Source organism: Apis dorsata, unplaced genomic scaffold (genome assembly GCF_000469605.1).
Source record: "Apis dorsata unplaced genomic scaffold, Apis dorsata 1.3 scaffold_341, whole genome shotgun sequence".
NCBI lineage: Eukaryota > Metazoa > Arthropoda > Insecta > Hymenoptera > Apidae > Apis > Apis dorsata.
In genome coordinates this window covers 354,790-375,824 of record NW_006263608.1, presented here as the reverse complement: position 1 = coordinate 375,824, position 21,035 = coordinate 354,790, and the positions used below count along the sequence as shown (strand labels likewise).

Genomic DNA, 21,035 nt, shown 5'->3' with positions numbered 1-21,035 from the left:
AATTTATATAATATTATTAAAAAAAAGAAATTATATTTAAATATTTACTTACAGTGATCTTTTAGGAGCATTATGATCTTTGATGTGTTTGCGCTTTTTGCCTCTGCCTTTACTTTCTCCTTTTGGTGGTGTATAATTTTGCATCTCTGCATCATATCTTTTTTTATCTTTTTCTGCCATTTCATGAAAACGTTTCTTTTCTTTATCTGACATAGTCTATAAACATATAGTAGATATTTAATTATAAATATATGTTATAAATATAAAAATATTTTCTTTTGATTTCAAAATATATACATAAAATAATTATATTTATAGCAGTATAAATATTGACCTATAAATCTATTCATTCAATATTTTGAAAATTGTAAATATATCATATATGTATGTAATAATGTATAATATCATAATTAACTTTATATATAAAAAACGTTAATAAAATATGACATATATACTAAATTTTTTAAATATGATCTTTTTTTTATTTATATTTATCATACATTATTATTTAAAAAATATTTAATAAAAATTATCAAACAAAATTCTTTTTTCATTATATTATTATAATTATGTATAACATATTATAATCAGATATATTATAATTAAAAAATTATATTATATATTTTTAAATTTTACAATTAATATAATCATTTTAATAAGATAATAAAAGTGTATATCTTTAATTTTGATATATACCATCTGGTCTGTAGTTTAAAAGAAAGAAATACAGAAAGTACTACTCTCTTTTCAAAAGGTAGAATAATTAGATGTTATAAGAGTATCTGTTCAAAATGACTTTTCACATTTGTGGAATTTATGAATAAAAAATACGTTTCTTTTTTTACTATAAAGTTTGCAATATATATCTATATATTATGCGTTTTTATAAATTTTTATCAAAAAAAGTTAATAATCATAATTATTACGAAAAATTATTTTTAAATAAAATAAATCAATTCAAATCAATATATTTTAATATTTTTAATTATTTTTAAATTTTTAAAAAATTTAATAAAAATTAATAATTTTATTATTTGTTTATTATTGAATAATTATTAATGAAAATTTATATTAAATTTTAATGTATTATTATTATTACTATTTTTATTTATAAAAAGAAAAATATCAAACAAAAAATTTGGAAGACTAAAGGACATACATGTGAATAACACACTATTAGCTTTTTGACATAATGTTTGTTATATATAAGAGACAAAATCTAAGAAACAACGAGTTGTAAACCGGTCTTAGTTTTAATCTTAATCATGATAAAATCATAGGTATATGATTAACCGTTAATCCGAATGTTCTTGATCAGATCATGTCAAAACTAGTTTTCTGACCAGAATTTAGGTAAGATTCACATATTCAAGCATGTATTGAACGCAAGTTTTATAATCATAATATTTTATAAAAATTATATTTTAATACTATATATCGATTAAATAAGAATTCTATTTATTAAAATAAACATTCAAGTTCATCATTGCATTTTTATAAAAAAAACTAGCATTTAATTTTATTCTTATATAAAATATTTTTCTTTTCTCTTTCTTTCTCATTAATTAAAATATTTTTCAATAATTGTAAATAATTTCGTTTTTCAAGTTTATAAAATCTTGTATTCGAAATGATTCTGTTAAAAGTTTGTCTTATACTATATGAAAAGATACGGATAAGTTATCTTCAAAGAAATCAACGCATAATAACTCCAGATGAGGTCAGTTAACTGTAAATTACTACTTAAATTAGTTACACTTTTACTCCGGCGAACAACACCAGAAACTATTATTATTTCCTGAAACATGTTTAACAAACTAATTATAATAAAAATTACTTATATTTTAAAAGACTATGCAAAGAATTATCTTATCAGAAATATATTTTTTAATTTAATTGAAATTTTTTAAAATCTTATTTTTTTTGTTTAAGATTATATCTTTACAATCTATAATTTATCATTAATTTTTTTTAACATTATGATTATTTATTTATAATGATAATATATACATTATACATTATAATGTATACATTATAATGATAATGTATATATGTAATGTTATTATAATGATAATGTATGTTAAAAATATTTGAGATTAAAAAAAAAAAAAATTAATAAACAATTAAAAAATAAGTTAAGAATTACTGTGACTAAATTTGATATCTTTAATTAATTAATATTTAATTAATGTAATCAAGTATTCATACTTTAAAAGTTGATAAAAATCAATTAATCGGGTAATTCTTTAATTAAATTAAACAGCAAATTATAAAAAAATATAATATTCCTTACCTTCCACCTCATTGCACACTTTTTAGAAAATTCCCGAAAGACAATCTTTTCCTCGGGGTGTTTCTTTTTATGTTCCTGTCGACACGTTTGTACGAAGAACGCATATGCAGTCATCCGTCCCCTTGGCTTTGAATCTTTTCCTCTCGGCATATTGTCTCGCTGTTGTAAACTCTGAGCGTTATTTTGCTGAAGATTATTTTGCTGCGATAACTGTTGTATCTGGTGCTGTAATGAAATAATCAAAGGATATAATTATTAAAAACTTACAATGTAACAATCAATGTCCCTTGTTTAAAAGATATTTTCTAAAAACAAGAAAAAAAAAAAGGAATAAAAAAAAAGAGGAACATTTACTTATGTTTTATACTGAATGTAAAACGAAAAGATTAAAAAAATTTTTTTTCTTTGTTTTTTTTTCTTTCTTTTGCAAAAATATTAATTCATCATTGTAAAAGTGATATATTAATTCAAAATGTTATATTTTATATTTTATATTTTTAGTTTTATATTTTTCCATAATTTTCTTTCATTTTATTTTTTATTTTATATTTTAATATAATTGTATATATTATAATATAATTTTTAATTATTTTTAACTTCACATATATATACATATATGTATATATATAAATTGTTAAATCCCTAAATAGAGATTAAAAGTCATTTGTAAAATCGTATTTTCGAGGAAATATATTTTTTAAAATATCGAATAATTAGTTCGTACAAAGGCACATCTACATATATGATTTATGTTAGTTTAACCCATTACTACTGTAACGTGCACTATATTGTCAATAATTACTCTATTTCTAATATTTAAATTCTGAAAGATAAAATAATTTATTTCTAGTCAGATTTCTTCCCTGTATATAAAGCATATTGCTTCGTATAGACTAAAATAATACTAGGCGCATAATATATTGCGTGCAGCTACGTTATAATTCTAGAAGCTAGGTGTAGTTAAGATTCTATTCTAAAAAAATAAAATCCTTTCGTATAAGTTTATAATTTATCAAATTGTTCTAGATAAATCTTAGATACAAATTTATTATAAATATTATATTAATAATATACATCTGTTACTTTTTTTTATCAAAAATAACATTTACTACATTTTATATATAGATAGCAAATATTTATCAAAACAATATTTTGTTCAAAGTTAATATTTTAAATTATTCACATATCATATAATTATATGATAAGAATATATTTATTATAGATATGTTTTCAGTAAATAATTAAACAATTATTATCAAACTAAACAGAATAGAAGTATACTATTATTAACAACACTATGTTATTATTTTAAAATTATTTTAAACTGCAATTTTTATAATTCTAAATAAAAAAAAATTTAACATTAAATATAAGAACTTGTAACATTCTCATTTTATATATTTATATAGAATTCCTTAAAAATATATTTGATGTAACATATTTATTGAAAAAAAAATAAAATCTTTTTCTTTTTTAAAATATTTTAAAACTACACAATTTGTACTTATAAATAACTTATAATACTAACAGTAACTTATAAATAATATAATTTTATATAATAAATAATATAAAAAATTTTTCTAAAAAGTGTGTATAAATATATTATCAATAATTATGAAAAATAATTGTGATAAATTACATAAATCTCATTCAAAGTCATACAAAATAAAAATAAATAATTAAAAACAAAAAAAAAATAAATAAATGAAAATAATTTATATATGTACAATTTAATAATATTTTATAATAATATTATTAAATATTTTATTTTATTAATTTTATTTTTATTAATTAACTTTATCACATGATATGAAGATGTACTAAGTCAATAATTGTAACATTAATTGTAATTAAAAAAAGATAATTTATAATTCAGCAGTTAATATATAGTAAATAATAAAGAGAACGTATCATGAAAAAATTTTCGAAACGAATGAAAGAGTATAAAAAAGTTAAAATTTGCGAACATTGTTAATATTCGTAATGAACATTGATGTATAAACTTCATTAAATGAGATCGTGTTTTCGGCATCAACTAAAATTACTTTTAGATTGCATGTTACTATGTATATATTTAACAAACATTTACCCGTACGGTCAAATAGAAATTGATACCTATCCCATCTGTTTAATATTAGAGTTTAGTTCAATCATCGAATCTAATTGATATAAATTATAGAAAAAAATACTTCAGATGATTTGAATATAAAAAGAAATAAACAAAATATATCGAAATATTAAAATTATAATGAAAAAGTTTATTTTCGATATCTTAAAATTTTTTATTCTATATCTTTAAATTTCTATGTCTTTAAAACAGGACATTTTTATTTTTTTTACATACACATTATTATTTATTATTTTATCTATTATCTATTATTTATTTTAAAATCTTTTTTTTATTTTAATTTTAATTTCAATCAATAGTTAAAAGTAATTTATCTTTATGTATTTATTTACATTTCTTTATTTTAATTTCTTAATTTTAATGGTTAAAGAAATTTATGTATAAAATTTTCAATTTTATCTTTTCTATATTCATAAATAAAGAAAATCATATAAAATATCAAATAAAAGAAACCAAAAAAAAACTAAGTAAAATTAATTTTTTTATTTATAAAATACTATTTACTTAATAATTTACTTAATAATAAAAATTCATTTTTAATTTAAATCATTGAAACATTTTTTCAGTTTAAAATTATGTAACTAATTAGCATTTTAAATAATTTTTTATTGTGTAAATTATATCTGCATTAGTCAATCAATAAACTATCAATCAGAATCAATATAATATCTTCGAATCGACGAAATAAGTACTCGAATATATTAAAGAAAAAGAAAAGATCAGAGAATATATATAATTTTCATAAGAATTTTAACAAAAAAATAAAAAAAATTAATTTTAGAAATATTCTAAAAAATTTTGAAGTGCAGTTAATTTTTTTTGGAATTAAAATTAAAATTAACTATTCTAAAAATATCTATGAAATTAAAATATAACATTTATTCGAATAGTTTTATATAAAATAAAATGTTCTATATGTTTAATAATAATAATTCAGCAGCTAATATGTAGTAAATTATTTTTTATTTTATTTTTTAGTGATAATATAACGATATAAAAATTCAGTTAAAGAATAAATTTTCATTTAAAATAAATAAGAAATATGAAAATTAATCACAATTTATCAAATAATATAAATATATAATTTCTCTCATTGATATTAATTTAATTTAATTTAAAATTCAAAAATTTATATTACTTTTTTTATTTTAATTAAAATATATTAATATATGTCCACAGTTAATTTTAATAGAGTATTTTAAAAATAGAAATTTAATCAACTATATTCATAAATAATTTTAAAAATTAGAAATATCTTTTTATCTTTAAATAAATGCTAGTATCGTTTATTATATTGATATACCTTCTATTTAATCACATTCTATTTTACACTTTATACAAAAATTTTTGGTTTTTAAATCAAATTGGAATTCGAACTAAAATTTTTATTATAATTCTTATTATAATTCATATTAAAACATATAATTAATATTTTTTCAAATATTTCATATATAATATAAAATTGAACTATCGGTTATTCTCCAATATCAAAATACATATATATTCAATATAACTTATAAAATGTTAACTCTTGAAATTTCTGCAGAATTCAACGAAATAAATTATAAAAAAATTCTTAGATTATAGATTTAAAAGAAATTTCAAAATTTCTAAAACTCCAATAATATCTATAAAATATATATTTTAACTATATATTTTTTAAATTCTTATCAAAATAAATAATATTTTAATAATTTAATATCTTAATAAAATTAGTATTGTAAGAAATAATATTTCTCAAAAATATTATCCATTTTTTTGAACATATGCATATTTCAATTTTGATTCGAAAAGAAAAATAAAAGAGATTTTCTTTAATAATGATATTTAACATTTTGTTCCGAAGAAAAAATTTATTTCTTCCGTTTATTTCTATATCGCAATAATCTTAAATTTTCGGACAACTTTCTGACTTTCTCTTCGCTTGATAGATACAGACACTTTAATCTTAACTTTCATTCGAGCTCCGCTTTTAATTTTGCTCCAAATACGTTTTCATGCTTCACAATATTGATTACTTTTTATTGGAATATTGAAAAACCTGAAAATTTTTGAAGCAAGATATTCTTAACAATATTTCTTCAATATTAAGATTAATAAAATAATTCGTATAATAAATTTTAATATGGTTTTTCTTCTAGGTTTTATGAATAAAATGTTCAAATAGAACATTGACAATATATTAATATATTGTAAATTTACTTTGAGTATAATAATAAAAATCTGATTCTAATGCATCGCATACATATTTAATAAAACAATATCAATTATTTATTGATATTTTCACAAATTTCAATTTATTATAAGACTATGTTTTCTTTTTATGTGATAACATATATATTGACACTTATCTATTTCTACTCTTGTACAAATAATTCTATGGCTAAAAAGGTGTACACAAAGAAAAATTACGATTCGAAATAATCTAATGTTTTTCTTTTTTTTTGCTTTAGTTTTTAAATAATTTATAAAGTAACTAATCATTAATTTTGCGATTAAAAGATACGCAATATATATATTAAATTGTACTAAACACGCGTATTTTATTTTTGATTAGATTAAAACATAAATATAAAGTGAAAATTATTAAAATTGGTAGAGATAATGATTGAACTAATCATAGAATATCGAGTAAAAATAACTAAAAATGATCGAAAAATTAAAAAAAAAATATATTGTGTACTTACAATAACATTTAAGATAAACAATAATATGTTTTTTATTTTACATAATTATATATTAAAATATTAATTTAAGTAAATAAAACAAGATACGATAAAACTATTTCAAAATTCTAAGATATATACATCCAATTTCAAATTTGTTAAGATTGAAATAAATCTTAAATTGTCAAAGAAGAATTGTGATATCGAATATCCTTCATTTTTTCTTTAAATCTTAAAAATATTTATATAAAAAATATATTTAAATAATTGCAATAAAATTCAATAAAACAGAAATTTAAAAAAAATAATACACATCAAATAAATTTTAACTTCAAAATTATTCAAAAGTAGAATTATTTTTTCTTTTTCTTATATTTTCAAATAAAAAGAAATATAGAAAGGATTTAAAAAAATATATTTTCGTTTATGAAAAATTTAAATTGTTTAATTTTTAATAAAAGAAGTAAATATTCATTTAAAATTCCTTTTTTCTGTTATAAATAAATAAAACGAAATAAATTGAAATATGAACTTTAAATATGAATGTAAAAAATCAATTCGAATAGAAATATATCGAAAATATATAATTCGAAAATACGATTATTCGAAATTATTTGCTTATTAATAACAAATATACGAATAAAAAGAAAATCATAGAAAAAGTTTCGCAATTTGAAAAATAAGATTTTTGAAATTTGGTGTTAATCAAATCAACTAATTAAAAAATGGCATCTCTCATTAAAAAGATATAGTTATGAATTAAAATTTCTTTTCTTTTTAACTATCGATAATAAATATTAATAAAAAAATATCAAATATTGAATTTTCATTTTTTTGAAAAGAAAAACAAAAATTTTTCGTTTTTCATCGACATGTATGATTAATGAAAAAACATTATTTTATAAAAAAATAATCGATTATATTTAATAAAAAAAACTGAATAAAATGAAGAAGAAAATATTTAAAAATTTCGAAGTTTTACAAATTTAGAATATAAAATAATTTGAAAACAATAATTAATTAGAATTTCTATTTCCAATCATGAATGTCTAAAATATTTCAATCAAAGGAATCGAAAAAAGAAGGAAACCGGCATGGCAAGAGCCGCTGTACGAACGTACGTACGAAGAAGGCCGCACGAAACCCGGAATCAATAGCGGACAACGGTCGGTGGGGCAAGAGACGCGAGTCAGGATGAAACGCAGACGATAGTACGAAAGTAAGCACGATAGAAACGGTTATTAAGACTTTTTGAACACAAATCGAATCAAGTATTAATGATTAACTTAATTATCATTCTCTTTTAAGTATAGATCTAAAACTAACATCTTTGTGTCAAAGTAATGATGTATTAGAATTTAATAAAGCTACAAAAAAATTGAAATTTATAAAAATAAGTATTTGTAATAATAATAATTATCAAATACTTATTTTTATAAATTTCAATTAAATATTATTAAGTGCATCATTTTCACTTTTCTGATTATTAATAATTTAAAAATAAATTAAATAATTTTATTATTCTTTGCATTATTCTTCACAATTTCTTTTTCTTAATAACAATAAAAAAGTAAATAACTCGATAATATGGTTAAAAGCATAATGATTCAAAACATTATTTGAGTCAAAGTATGACTACAATGATGATCACATAAACTATTATAGCCGAACAAAGAATAACAAGACTTCAAAATTCTTAGAATTATATTAAAGCATGTCTTTATGAAAATATTACTTATAGTTAAGGAGAAATTGAAGTTCAGTCACGTGTTATCACAATTACTGTAATTATACTCGCTATTTCACTTCTTTCTTTTCAATTAAAAAAAAAATGAAATACTGATGCTTGCCCAACTAGTCGAAATTGATTAATCAATTTCCCAAAATGAATAAAAAGATAGTAAAATTAAAACTTACTATAATTAATTAACCTATATATATCGTATGTTAAGATAAAATTCCAGAAAAATTCCAAAATTTTATATATTTTAAATACTTAAATTGCTAATATTTTAATTATTAATATTTTTCATTTTATCTACGAAAGAAAAAAAATAATCGAAGAACGAAATACAACAAAGATGCAACGTTATAAAAGAAACCACAACATATTTTAATAAGTTAGAATCATAGATATTAAACCTATTGGTTAAAAAGCAATGCAAGAGATTTGATAGGAATCAGGCGTTTTTCTTTCAGGTGCATAAAAGAATCCCGCGCAAATAGAAATAAGCGAAAAATATATATAAATATATATAATACATAGGATAATAAATTAAGAATATAAAATTGAAAAGCAGGCAATAATGAGAAAAAAAGGAAGCATAAAGGGGGTCGATCGTGGTCGCAACATACCGGGGACATAACGGGGGGCGTGGACGTTTGTGTGGTAATGGGCGAGAGGTGCTGCTGCTGTTGTTGGCCCTGCAATTGCTGATGCAGGTTGTTCTGTCCGGCGTCCATAACTCCACCTGGGTACCACCACTGTACGCCAGGCGGTGGTGCGGAAGGTGTACCAGGTACACCTCCGCCTGTTCCGGGCCCCGTTCCTAATCTATAATCATAGCCTCCCCTCATGCAGGAGCCAACCGGCGTAGATGTCGAGACGGGATTCGACTGTGTGCCCGTGGCGGCTGGGTTCTGAAAGCTGGAGGCCATCTTGTAGGAGAAAAGCTGCTGGGTAGCCGCAGCGGTACTCCTAACGATATCCTGATGATGCTGTTGCTGTGCTTGCTGCTGTTGCGTTAACTGCTGCTGTTGTTGATTCATCAGATGTTGATGTAAATTTTGTTGTTGTTGCTGTTGCTGCTGTTGTTGCTGTTGTTGTTCGGCTGATACAGTGTTTAAACCCGAAGGCCACCAGGCGGTACCACCGGAGGCATCCTCGCGGCTTCCTGGGCTCGCTGTGCCCCAGCCACCGGCAACGCGGTGGTGTTCCGACATATCGTACACGCGGATGCTCTGTCTGTCACTTCGGCCTCGTTTACCAAGCGGTACCACCAACAAGGAAAAGAAGGATGCACGAAGAAATTACACGACACGCACTCACGCACCACACATACGCTCCTCTGTCTCCCTCATACAGAACATGCACACATACGCACGCGAACGCTGCGCGCGCGCGCACGCACTCGCTCGCTTGCTCTTACGAGAAGGTGTCCACAGACATACACATACGTACACGCACCCTCACATTCGTATGGAGTCCTGTTTGTGACCGTCGTGTATCGCGACACGCACCGCACGCGCTACCGTGCTCTCACTGTCACACCACGTTTCTCTTGTCCAGCCGGCGCACTACACGATCACTACTAGTACTCCTGGTAGCACAGGCGGCTTCATACACGCTTTTTCCACGATGTATAGAGGAGGTCCTCGTGAATACGTACGTTATACTTGGGATGCGGTCTACTCGACGCTACGCTCAACCGTTCGTTAGCTCCGTGAGTAGGTATGGCGGGTAGAGGAGGAGAGCGGGCGGGTGGGTAGGGGAGGGCGCTCTCTCTCCCCTTCTAGCTCTTTCTTTTTCCCTCTGTCTCCCCACCATCGACAGATACAGTGCGTCTATCCGTCTCTCTTTTTCTCCCTCTTTCTCTGTCTCTGCTCTCCGTTCTCTTTCTCTTTTCTTCCCTCCCCTAAATACTCATGGAACCTTTCATTCGAGAGACACAATGTTTCTTTTCGTAGACACCGATAAGTGTTAAGTATAAATATATATCTTCATTCATTTATGCCTACACTATCATTTCGTTACGTAAAAAATACGTATATTGCCCTTTTCTTCCTTGAAAACGTGACGTCTCTTCTTTACTTGCTCATACACACGGTGCTAATTACGCTCTATGCGACACCACGCTCGCGTAGAGACGCAATGCTTCTTTTACGTGTATATACACACCGACGCTGGCAATTGCACAGTGGTAGTAGAACGCGTAATAGCTTTTTCACATGGAGAAGCTTACGCGCGGATTGCTTCTCTCGCCACCGACTCTACACGCGATGCCGCACACACAGAGGGCGAACCTGGCGAGGACGGGCTGGATGGACGCTTGTATATTCTCTCTTTCTCTTTCTCCAATCTAGTCCCCTTCCACTCCGATCCGAAGTCTCACTCACTACTTGTCTGTTTGTCTCTTTCTCCACGTTTCTCTATCTTTTTTCCACGCGCACGAGCTTAGCCTTCCTTCCAGCGGACGCCGGCGAACTCATGCAGCGTTGCCAAGCCACGCTTTCACCCGCCCGCTCACAAAGGAAAACCCGAGTACACCGACCAATCGAACTACATTTCAACCATGGTGGGGATGGCGGGAGTCTACCACTACTGACATCAAGGCAACGTCGCTTTCTCTCTTCCGTTCGTAGAGAATTCGAGAGCCATGGCTCGTAGTCCCCGGTAAGGTAGAGGGGCAAACGACTGCAAACCCTTCTCTACCCTTGAAACTCGAGGTCAACTTTTAGGCAGAGAAAGAGAGCGAAAGGGAGAGGAAGACACACCAACTCTGACTTGTCGCCGTGCGCTCTTTCTTCTCGCGCCTTTTTTTACCCTTCTTAGTTTCGTTACACTGCTACGGTCACTGGAATTTGCTCCACATTGGTACTTCCTGCTTTTCGCGCACCCTTTTTCCTGCGTGTCAAGTCGGCTTTACCGACCGAAGAATTCTTCCTTCATGTCACTTCTCAGTCGATATAGAAGGACTTTTAAAAATTTGAATAAAAACAAGATGTAAAAAAATCTTTTATAATTCTTTTTAACTGAATAAAATTATTTTATGTTTGTATACATCTCATTTAGAAGCATGAAATGTTCATATTAAATGTATAAGTGTAATAACGAATCATTATGAAAGCATTATTAATTAATAAATACATTTCAACTTAAACATTTCTTCTCTTAATTTTATTTTTTCCTAAAACTTATTGAAAAAATTTAAATATCTTATTAATTTATGATATCTTATTAATAATTAGAATTTAAATAAATATATTTTTTTAATTGACTTTTTAAAATAAAATATAATAAATAATTCTAACGATAAATCATATTTTTATAAAACGTAATAATAATAAATATAATAATAAATAAATTTTTCAACATAAATTCCTCATTATTTAAATTTCCTCATTACTTTAAATGTTATTTTTAAAAGTATAGTTACAATATTTTACAATGTAAAGTACATATATTAAACTTCAAACAGCATATAAAATGTAATGTTATATATGGAATAATTTCTAATATATATTCTATAAACTTATACTTCATAGCCAACACATTCTCCATAATTTCTAACTTATCAGAAGAAAAATCAAATTTATTAATATGAAAACAAATCGTGGGAACAAATTGTGCAACAAATATTATTAAACGAATTCCATGAGAAATTTTTAACATGTAAGAAACAACATAAATTGCGCAAGCTTTTGGAATTCCAATTTTTTTTAAAATTGTGAACAAGACAAAATGAAAATGTATATCATAGGATTTCTACGTCGGGCTTCCTTTCTTCCCACTCAACCCCCAATCAAGAGGCGGGTGAGTTGGAGGTAACCCGGCAAATCGAGAGAGAGAGAGGAGAAGAGAACCGGGTCCGGGTCAATAAGACGCATGAGCGAGTGAAACAGAGATGGAACGAGAGAGAGAAATCGAAGGAGTGAGCGAGTACACAAGTATATTGGAGAAACAGAGAGAAACAGGGACCGCGCATTCCCAGGGCTAGGCAACGTAACGAACGAATGCAAGAAGGGGCATGGTGAACAAGGGAAATGGTGGAATGGTAAGAAAAAGAGAGACATTGATGATGAAAGGAAGGAGAAAGAGAGAGGGAAAAAGAAACATATGATGAAAGAGAAAAGGCACAGCAAGCAACGAGAGTCCTGGCTTCAAATTCTCAACTCGTGTTGGTACCGCGATGTTTGTTCGACCGAAGCAAGTCGATTCCATCCGAAACAAACCGATCTCTCTCGATTCCGAAAGACTGTCAGAATGAAAAAATAATCGAATGCAATTTTATTTTATAACAAAACATCGCAATTTGAAAATAGTAATATATTTTAAAATAAAAATATATTTTTTTTTATACAATAAGTATAAAAAATAAATAATTAATAAGTATTGGTTGAGAAAAACTTAAAACAAAAAATTTTTGAAATTTTAAAGAAAATATAAAAGATAAAAGATACTTATCAATTTATATCAATTTGAATATATATAAAGTTTAAAAATGATAAAAATGAATGTTCACATGTAAATAACATTCATGCATGTAAATAAATGTGTATAATTCGTTGAGCTCGCATTAGTATATCAATTTAAATTATCTTAATGTATTTAATGTAAATATTTGTAAATCCATTGATATGAATTAAAAAAAAAATAGAATATTTTTTAATGGGAAATAGATATTTCATAACAAACATTCACTGTTTTTATAGAATATGAGATATTTTTTTTAAGATTTTAAGATTAAAAATACATTTAATAACATTTAATTTAATTCAAGACTCAATATATCATTTTTAAAATATATATATATATAATGTATATATATATATTATTCAACATTATTTGTATGTGTTCTAAATATAATTATAAATCTAAATACTAATTAATAAAAAACATTATAAGTTTATTTAAGATTTTTTCATTGTATTTTGAAATTATAGAAAATAATAAATTATAATTTTTTATAAAAATATAATGTATATAATATAATATAATATTTTGTATATTTCTATTAATATAAATGTAAATATATATATATCCATATAAATTATATGGATAAATACTAGAATATGCAATATTTATATAAATATCTTAAATATCCATCATAATGTCAATGATATATTTAAATTCATTGTTAATAATTTTCATCTTAAATGAATTACATTTAATTGATATATATATATATATACACACACACACATACACACACACATATATATATATATTCAATTAAATATTCATTTCATAAAAAAAAAAATAACAAAATTGTTTGACAAAAATAAGAAATAAATCATATTTCTATTCGTCGTAATGCAAATTAAAAGATTTGGCTATTTTTGACAGTATATTATTGATTAATTTTATCAATAAGAATTTTATCATTTTAATCAAAATATTTTTATATTTAATTGTGTATCATAACTTTAAACATGCGATTCAAAATTTTATTGTAATTTAGCGTAAGAAAAAGAACATGATATATCTATGGACCAATGCCAAACGTATGTATACGTATACATATGTACATATTTCATGCCATGTGTACAAGAGTGTTATATTTACATTTATCCAATGCACCTGTATAAAGAAACAATATGAAATATTTAATATCCTTTTTCATTTACTTTTCCAATGCAAACATATACATATATATATATATAATATAAAATATATATATAAAATACATATATAAATATATATATTTTAATATAAATAAAAAACGAATTTATCTATATACATCTATACACACAACCTTTTTCTGTTTTTTCTTGACATCGAATAAATGGTAATTGCGAGCTACACATAGTATACGTATAACGTTGAACGTGCCTGTCAGAATTACGCAAGATCACTTTCAATTTTATTATTCCTATATTTGAAACTGCTCTTGCGTTTCGTTATAATTTAAGTGGAATATTTTTACATGAAGACTAAATCTTCAATATTAAATTAAAAAAGAAAAGAAAGTCTCCAACAAATAAAAAATAAAAAATATTTCATAAAATGATCGTATCAATTATGATGTTTTTTAAATATCTATTAAATGTTTTGTGTAAAGATAATTTAAAAATTATATTTGTATATATACATATTTTTTGAAATGACAACACTTTAAAAATTGGAGCTATACGAAAACATTTCACGAAACGTTATGCAACGATACTACGTATGTCTAAGATAAAATTAATTTCATAGTTTTAGATATTTATCTTTTTTAAAATATTCATACATATTATCAAACAATATGAAATATTTTAATAATATATGTAATATAATATATATGAACTTTTTTATACATTATTTAAAATGTTTACAAAACTTAGATTTTTTATTCTAAAAATTTCATTCTATATAGATAAATATGATATAAGTATTATATTTTAATTATAAAATAGAAAATTTTAATAATAAAAAAATGTTAATAAAAAAATATATTGTCATAAAAATATCAAATATAATCATATCAAATATAAATGTTAAATATGTCATAATATCAAATATATAAATGTTAAATACAAAAATAAAATAAGAAATAAAAAAAACTTAACAGATTGAAAATAATAAATTTTATAGAAAATTTATAAAAATAGAATATTATACTAATTTGATCACAATTTATATAAAAATTTATATGAAAACATTTAAAAATTAAATTATGATGAATCATTTAACTTGATTTGATATTACTTGAGTATATGAGAATCTTAAATTATATGTAAAATTTATCTGCAAAAAAATTTGAATGAATTATTATTAAAATAATATTTATAATTCATATTATGATGAACTTTATTTTGGTTTATATAAACAATTTCATCAAAATTTGTTATTTTAAAATCTATCAATATTTTTCAGAGTATATATAAAAGAGAATTTATTTTAATGGCATTCTTTAAGAAGTAAACATATTGACGCCGTAAAGGTAGGTATGTAAGATATTAGTTATAGCAATTATCATAAAAAAAATTCTCCTAACTTCACCCACATACCTGACTGCAATAATACTTGCCAAATAAAACTAGTCAAACAAGTAACAACTAAATGGGAAATTGATGTACAAAAGAGACTGTAAACAATGACTTATATTGCTTTGTATAAAATTTCTTCGAATAGATATAATTTCGATGAAAGAGTCTTTTATATTGTTAGAAATATTTACATTTTTTTCGAAACTAAAAATATTGTCATTTTTCTCAAAAAAATTCAAAAATTCATAAATATATTTATTATTAGAGTTTAATTTTTTAAAAAAATACATGGATTGTGTTTATAAAATTGCTTTTTGCTAAGAAATTAAATAATGAAATATAGTTATTGGAATTGATAATAGTTCTTCAAAAATGTTTAAAAATATAATGCAACATAAAAATATTTAGAATATTATTACTAACAAGTAATTCAATTGTCTGTTAAAAAAAATTTAATAACCTAGATTAATAATCTTCGAAACAGTTAAAATATTAAATTAATTTAAAACTACAATCTTCGAACAGATGTACACCGTCAATTAGGAAGTATCAGGAACTCTTATGTGGGTCAATGGTCCACGGGAATATGAAAGTATGTCTTATAGCAGTATAATAATTACGATGTAGCAAAGATAGTATGTTTCGAAAGAGTGAAATATTGAAGTAAAATATCTAAAATTTATTGTGTCATTAAAAAATAAGTGAAAAGAATCTTTATCGTGTACTTTTATTTTTTTATAAATTATAGAATATTGGACAAATAAAAAAAATTTTAATTGAATTATTTTAAAAATTTATATTTACAAAATTGAAAATGAAATTGCAATTTTTTTAAATAAGAAATTCATATTCAAATGAAAGGATTAACCTTTTCAGAATAAAAATGTACTTGACATCAATAAGAATGCATGTAGTATAATTTTGTAATTTGCTTAGTATTTTTATATAGAATTGATTATATTTAAAATTTTTCTATATGTGAGATTTAGCGTTTATTTGTTCTTTTATATGAATATATATATACGATAATTATATTTAAAAGATTATCAAAAATTAAGTAACGAAACTAAGAAAAATACTAATAAATAAAAAATACTAATAATGGAAAAAAAATATATAATAAAAACTGCAAAAAAATAAAATTTTTACTATTATGTAAAATTTAATTAAAATATTTTTTATTTTCATTGACAGTATATATTAGATATTAGATAATTCGACAACATATTGTTTTTTGTAAAAAATTTATGTAAAATTTATATAACTTTAATCACGTAAGCAAAGTATTAATAGTAGCCACACAAAAGTTTTATAGTATATAAACATTGGTTAAATGTTGATACTCGATAATCGATTATTAATACACGTTACATATAGAGATACTGTATCGTATAGTATCGTAGAGTACAATAATGTTTTATATTACACTGACATGTAAATGTAATGAAATAATAGGATAACGATAATAAAATTCAATGTTTATATAATTAATCATATACATACAAGAAATTAATTTGTAATGTTTCCTATTTTAAAGTAAAATTCGAAAAATAAACCGGATAATTATTTTGTCATTTATATCAATATTTCTCTAAAAATGTATTTTTTTTTTAAAGTGATTATAATATCATTATACGATCATTATTCTATAAACAATATTAATAAAATTTATATAATAATAAAATATATAATAATTACATTAATGAAAGAATATATTTTAAGTTTTAGCATAGTAATTGTTGAAAAATATTATATTAAGAATTGTAAAATGATATACATATTTACTATGACACAAAGAAATAAGAGCTATATCGAGAACATAGTGCACAATCTATCCATTATTTTTCACATTTTTCTGACATTAATTAATATTTTTTATATTGACTTAATAATAAATGTATCCATATTATAAAACATGATTATTTATATGGATGGCGGTAATATTATCCGTATCTACATATAATATAATACGGCAAATATACATAAAATCGAACAACTGGTTTATTCTTGATTTCATAATATTACATGCTATATATGAATTTTGTATATGTAAATTTATTACACATTATATATATATATTTTTAGATGATATATAACATATAATAATAATTTAAAATATTAATTATATATAATTGCAATAAATTAATTACTTATGTGTTATAATTGTTTTTTTATTTTATATTTTTTACTATGACAATGATGTACTATAACTTTGATATAAAATGATTTAATTTTTATTATCAAGTTAATTATCAAATTAATTATTATAATTTTATTATCAAGTTAAAACTCTAAACTCAAACAATATCGAAAATTTTTCGTTTATGTTAAGAAAGCATGAAATTTATAAATCTAAATTTCTTATCTCTGGGTCATTATTTAAATAGAAAGAGTGTCTTTCAAAATAATTATCAATATCTTTTATTATATTTCTAAAAAATTATAGATTAATTATATTAAATTTAAAAAATTATTTTAAAAATATATAAACTTTTAAATATTTTATATATAAAAAATTTATATATAAAAAGAATATAAAATTGTTTATGAAGATTTAAATAAGTATAATTAAAGTTAATCTATATATTTATAAAAATATTACTGATAATTTTCTATCAGATGTTTAAATATAGATATGACAGTATTTGAAAAATAGTAATATTTTAATTACAGAAATCGCAACTCAATAAACGACAATTCTAATATATCCAAGCACATATTAATGAATGTAAAAAATATATATATCTTAAAAAAAAAAGTTGTGATAACGTGTTGTGAATATAAGCAAAAGAGACGAATAAGTATAATATCACATATACATCTTTACTAGACTGTATGTAAGCTCATATTACGCACACACAAGTACAGTGACGTTTGCGTATTGCAAACATGTCTTCCGTACATTGATTATATTCCCACCATTTTATATATAATCAACTTCATATGTTTTAATATATATAATAAACTGGAATATTATATTTATATTAGATATGTAAAAGATAAGTAATATTGACAAATTTCAGAGACTAATAAAAATATATTTTAGAATTACAAATTAAATATTAATTAAAAAAAAAAGAAGGCAAAATTATTTTGGCGTTTTGTACAGAATATAGGTTTCGTTGATGATATGGCATACAGAATAAAAACAGATACTTAAACGATATTTAAAAGACGCTTACGTGTAAACATACTATGCATAACAGTCACTTTTTCTTCTTTCAATATTAATAAACTCGATTACTATAAATAATGCAAACGATTTAACGATAAATGCACTGAATTCATATTATCATATAAAATAAAATAGAACGTAAATATATCATTATCGATCATGCATATGACTTTAATAGAATAGAGAATTGGATGTGAGCGGGAAATCAAAAGCACTATAATATATTGTAAACTACGTCATGGATAACAAACTAATGACTAAAACTCCTTCTTATTTTTTCCAAATTTTCCAACCGCACTATGATTATTATCATAATTTAAACATTAAACATCAAATTATACGTTATAAAACTATGACGACTACTATAGTACAAGATCCCATATATGCCAATGCATGGCGCAAGTAGCCAAACAGAGACTGAACATACGCGGGTTATAGCCTTGACGGTTGATTTATGACGAAACACTCATGACATAGGCCACGCCACATTTTACATTATAAATCTAGAGTGTCTATGTTTTCACGACAGCAAAAATTGTCACACGATATTTCTTCACATATCTATATATAATGATAACAAAGTACACGAGAACCTTCCTGCTAAACACATCTCTGGGCAGCCATTTGCTATGACGGCTGGTAGAAATAAAAGGTATATGCACAGTATGCAACACAGTAGCACTTCACTAAATAATTGCTCGTATTACGTGTATCATACTATGATGATAGCTTATTAATCAATTATTGGTCGCTGAAATCTGTCAACACTCGAAAAGAAAAATATTTGGATTTTTCTTACCTGAACGATCCTCTACAGCTAAAAGGATTCTCAGCTTCGAATATCGCGACCCCACGCCACTTGTGCGGCATATGAAAGTGTATGGGGAAAATCTGTATTACCATTGGCTTATTTCAGATAAGCCGCAAAAAGTAAGCCAATCAGCATCAACCTTTTATGTTTTGAAGCGTTTCTTTTTACCCCCCCAATAAAATGTCTGCTAGTGGAAAGAGCGGGAAAAATCATGCATGGAAAACCGTCTACACTGTATCATTTGTTTCACATTAAACAATATTTCTTTTTATCATACTGAATAAATATATTTTTAATGATAAAATGTGTTTAATATATTTAGTTAGAATAATAACATCTTTTAATAAATAAATATTTTAAATTATTAAGGTTAGAATTTATTATTATTGTAGATGGCACTAGACTCCAAAAGCTAAATATTAAGGCGCAAATTACAGTACCGCCAACGTGATGCATACAATATTCATATATATATATATATATATATATATATATATGTACATTAATATATATTTCTAATTAATGAATTATTTTTTTTATTTTTTGTATTATCGAACAGTTAATAAAAAAGAATGTTTTTTTATTAAATATTCTAAAACATTTATATTTAATAATCTTTGATATAAAAAAATAATTATGCATTATTATTTTTATTATAAGTAAATAATATTTATAAAATATTTTTACATTTATTTTAAAATAAATATAATCTATTTTTTTTTAAATATATTTATCATATTTTACTAAGAGAAGAATTAAAATACTATAATAAAAATTTATAAATACATTATAGTAGATTAAAGAGGGAAAAAGGAAAAGAGAAAGAGAGAGAGAAAGAGAGAGAGAGAATTTATAATATAAAATATTAAAATAAAATAATTGAAAATTGCACATTATATTTAATATTCTGAAATATGAAATATCTATAAATGTTATTAATCTTAACATAATAATAATTATAATAATTTTTAAAATAATATATGCCAATTCATAATAGATAGTTTTTGCTATAAACATGTTAAATTATTTTCATTTATGTTTTTATATGTACATTTAATGTAATTGTTGATTTTATTTTATAATAAACAACATATAAAGAGAAAGAAACTAGAGTTTATTAATTCTAGAATTTCTTACATACAGTTTTTTTTAAAACACATTACTTATTATTTATCATATTGTTTATCTTTTGTAATTTATAAGATTAAAAATTAAAAATATCAAATAACATTAAAAAATATAAAAAATTTTAGAAAATACGTATGACAAAT

The 21,035-nt window shown here is 23.5% G+C and overlaps 1 protein-coding gene across 1 annotated transcript in view; it reads right to left on the bottom strand.

Moving 5' to 3' along the window:
- The window catches only part of LOC102679745 (high mobility group protein DSP1-like), a 13,617-nt gene extending 1,865 nt beyond the window's left edge, over positions 1 to 11,752 (bottom strand). The window contains exons 1-3 of the mRNA XM_006618111.2: positions 9,443 to 11,752; positions 2,294 to 2,518; positions 53 to 216 (exon numbers count right to left, since the gene is read on the bottom strand). Coding sequence (XP_006618174.1) covers positions 53 to 216; positions 2,294 to 2,518; positions 9,443 to 10,030 — 977 coding nt within the window. The 5' untranslated portion in view covers positions 10,031 to 11,752. The remainder of the gene's footprint in view (positions 1 to 52; positions 217 to 2,293; positions 2,519 to 9,442) is intronic.
- Between the last annotated feature and the right edge of the window lie 9,283 nt (positions 11,753 to 21,035).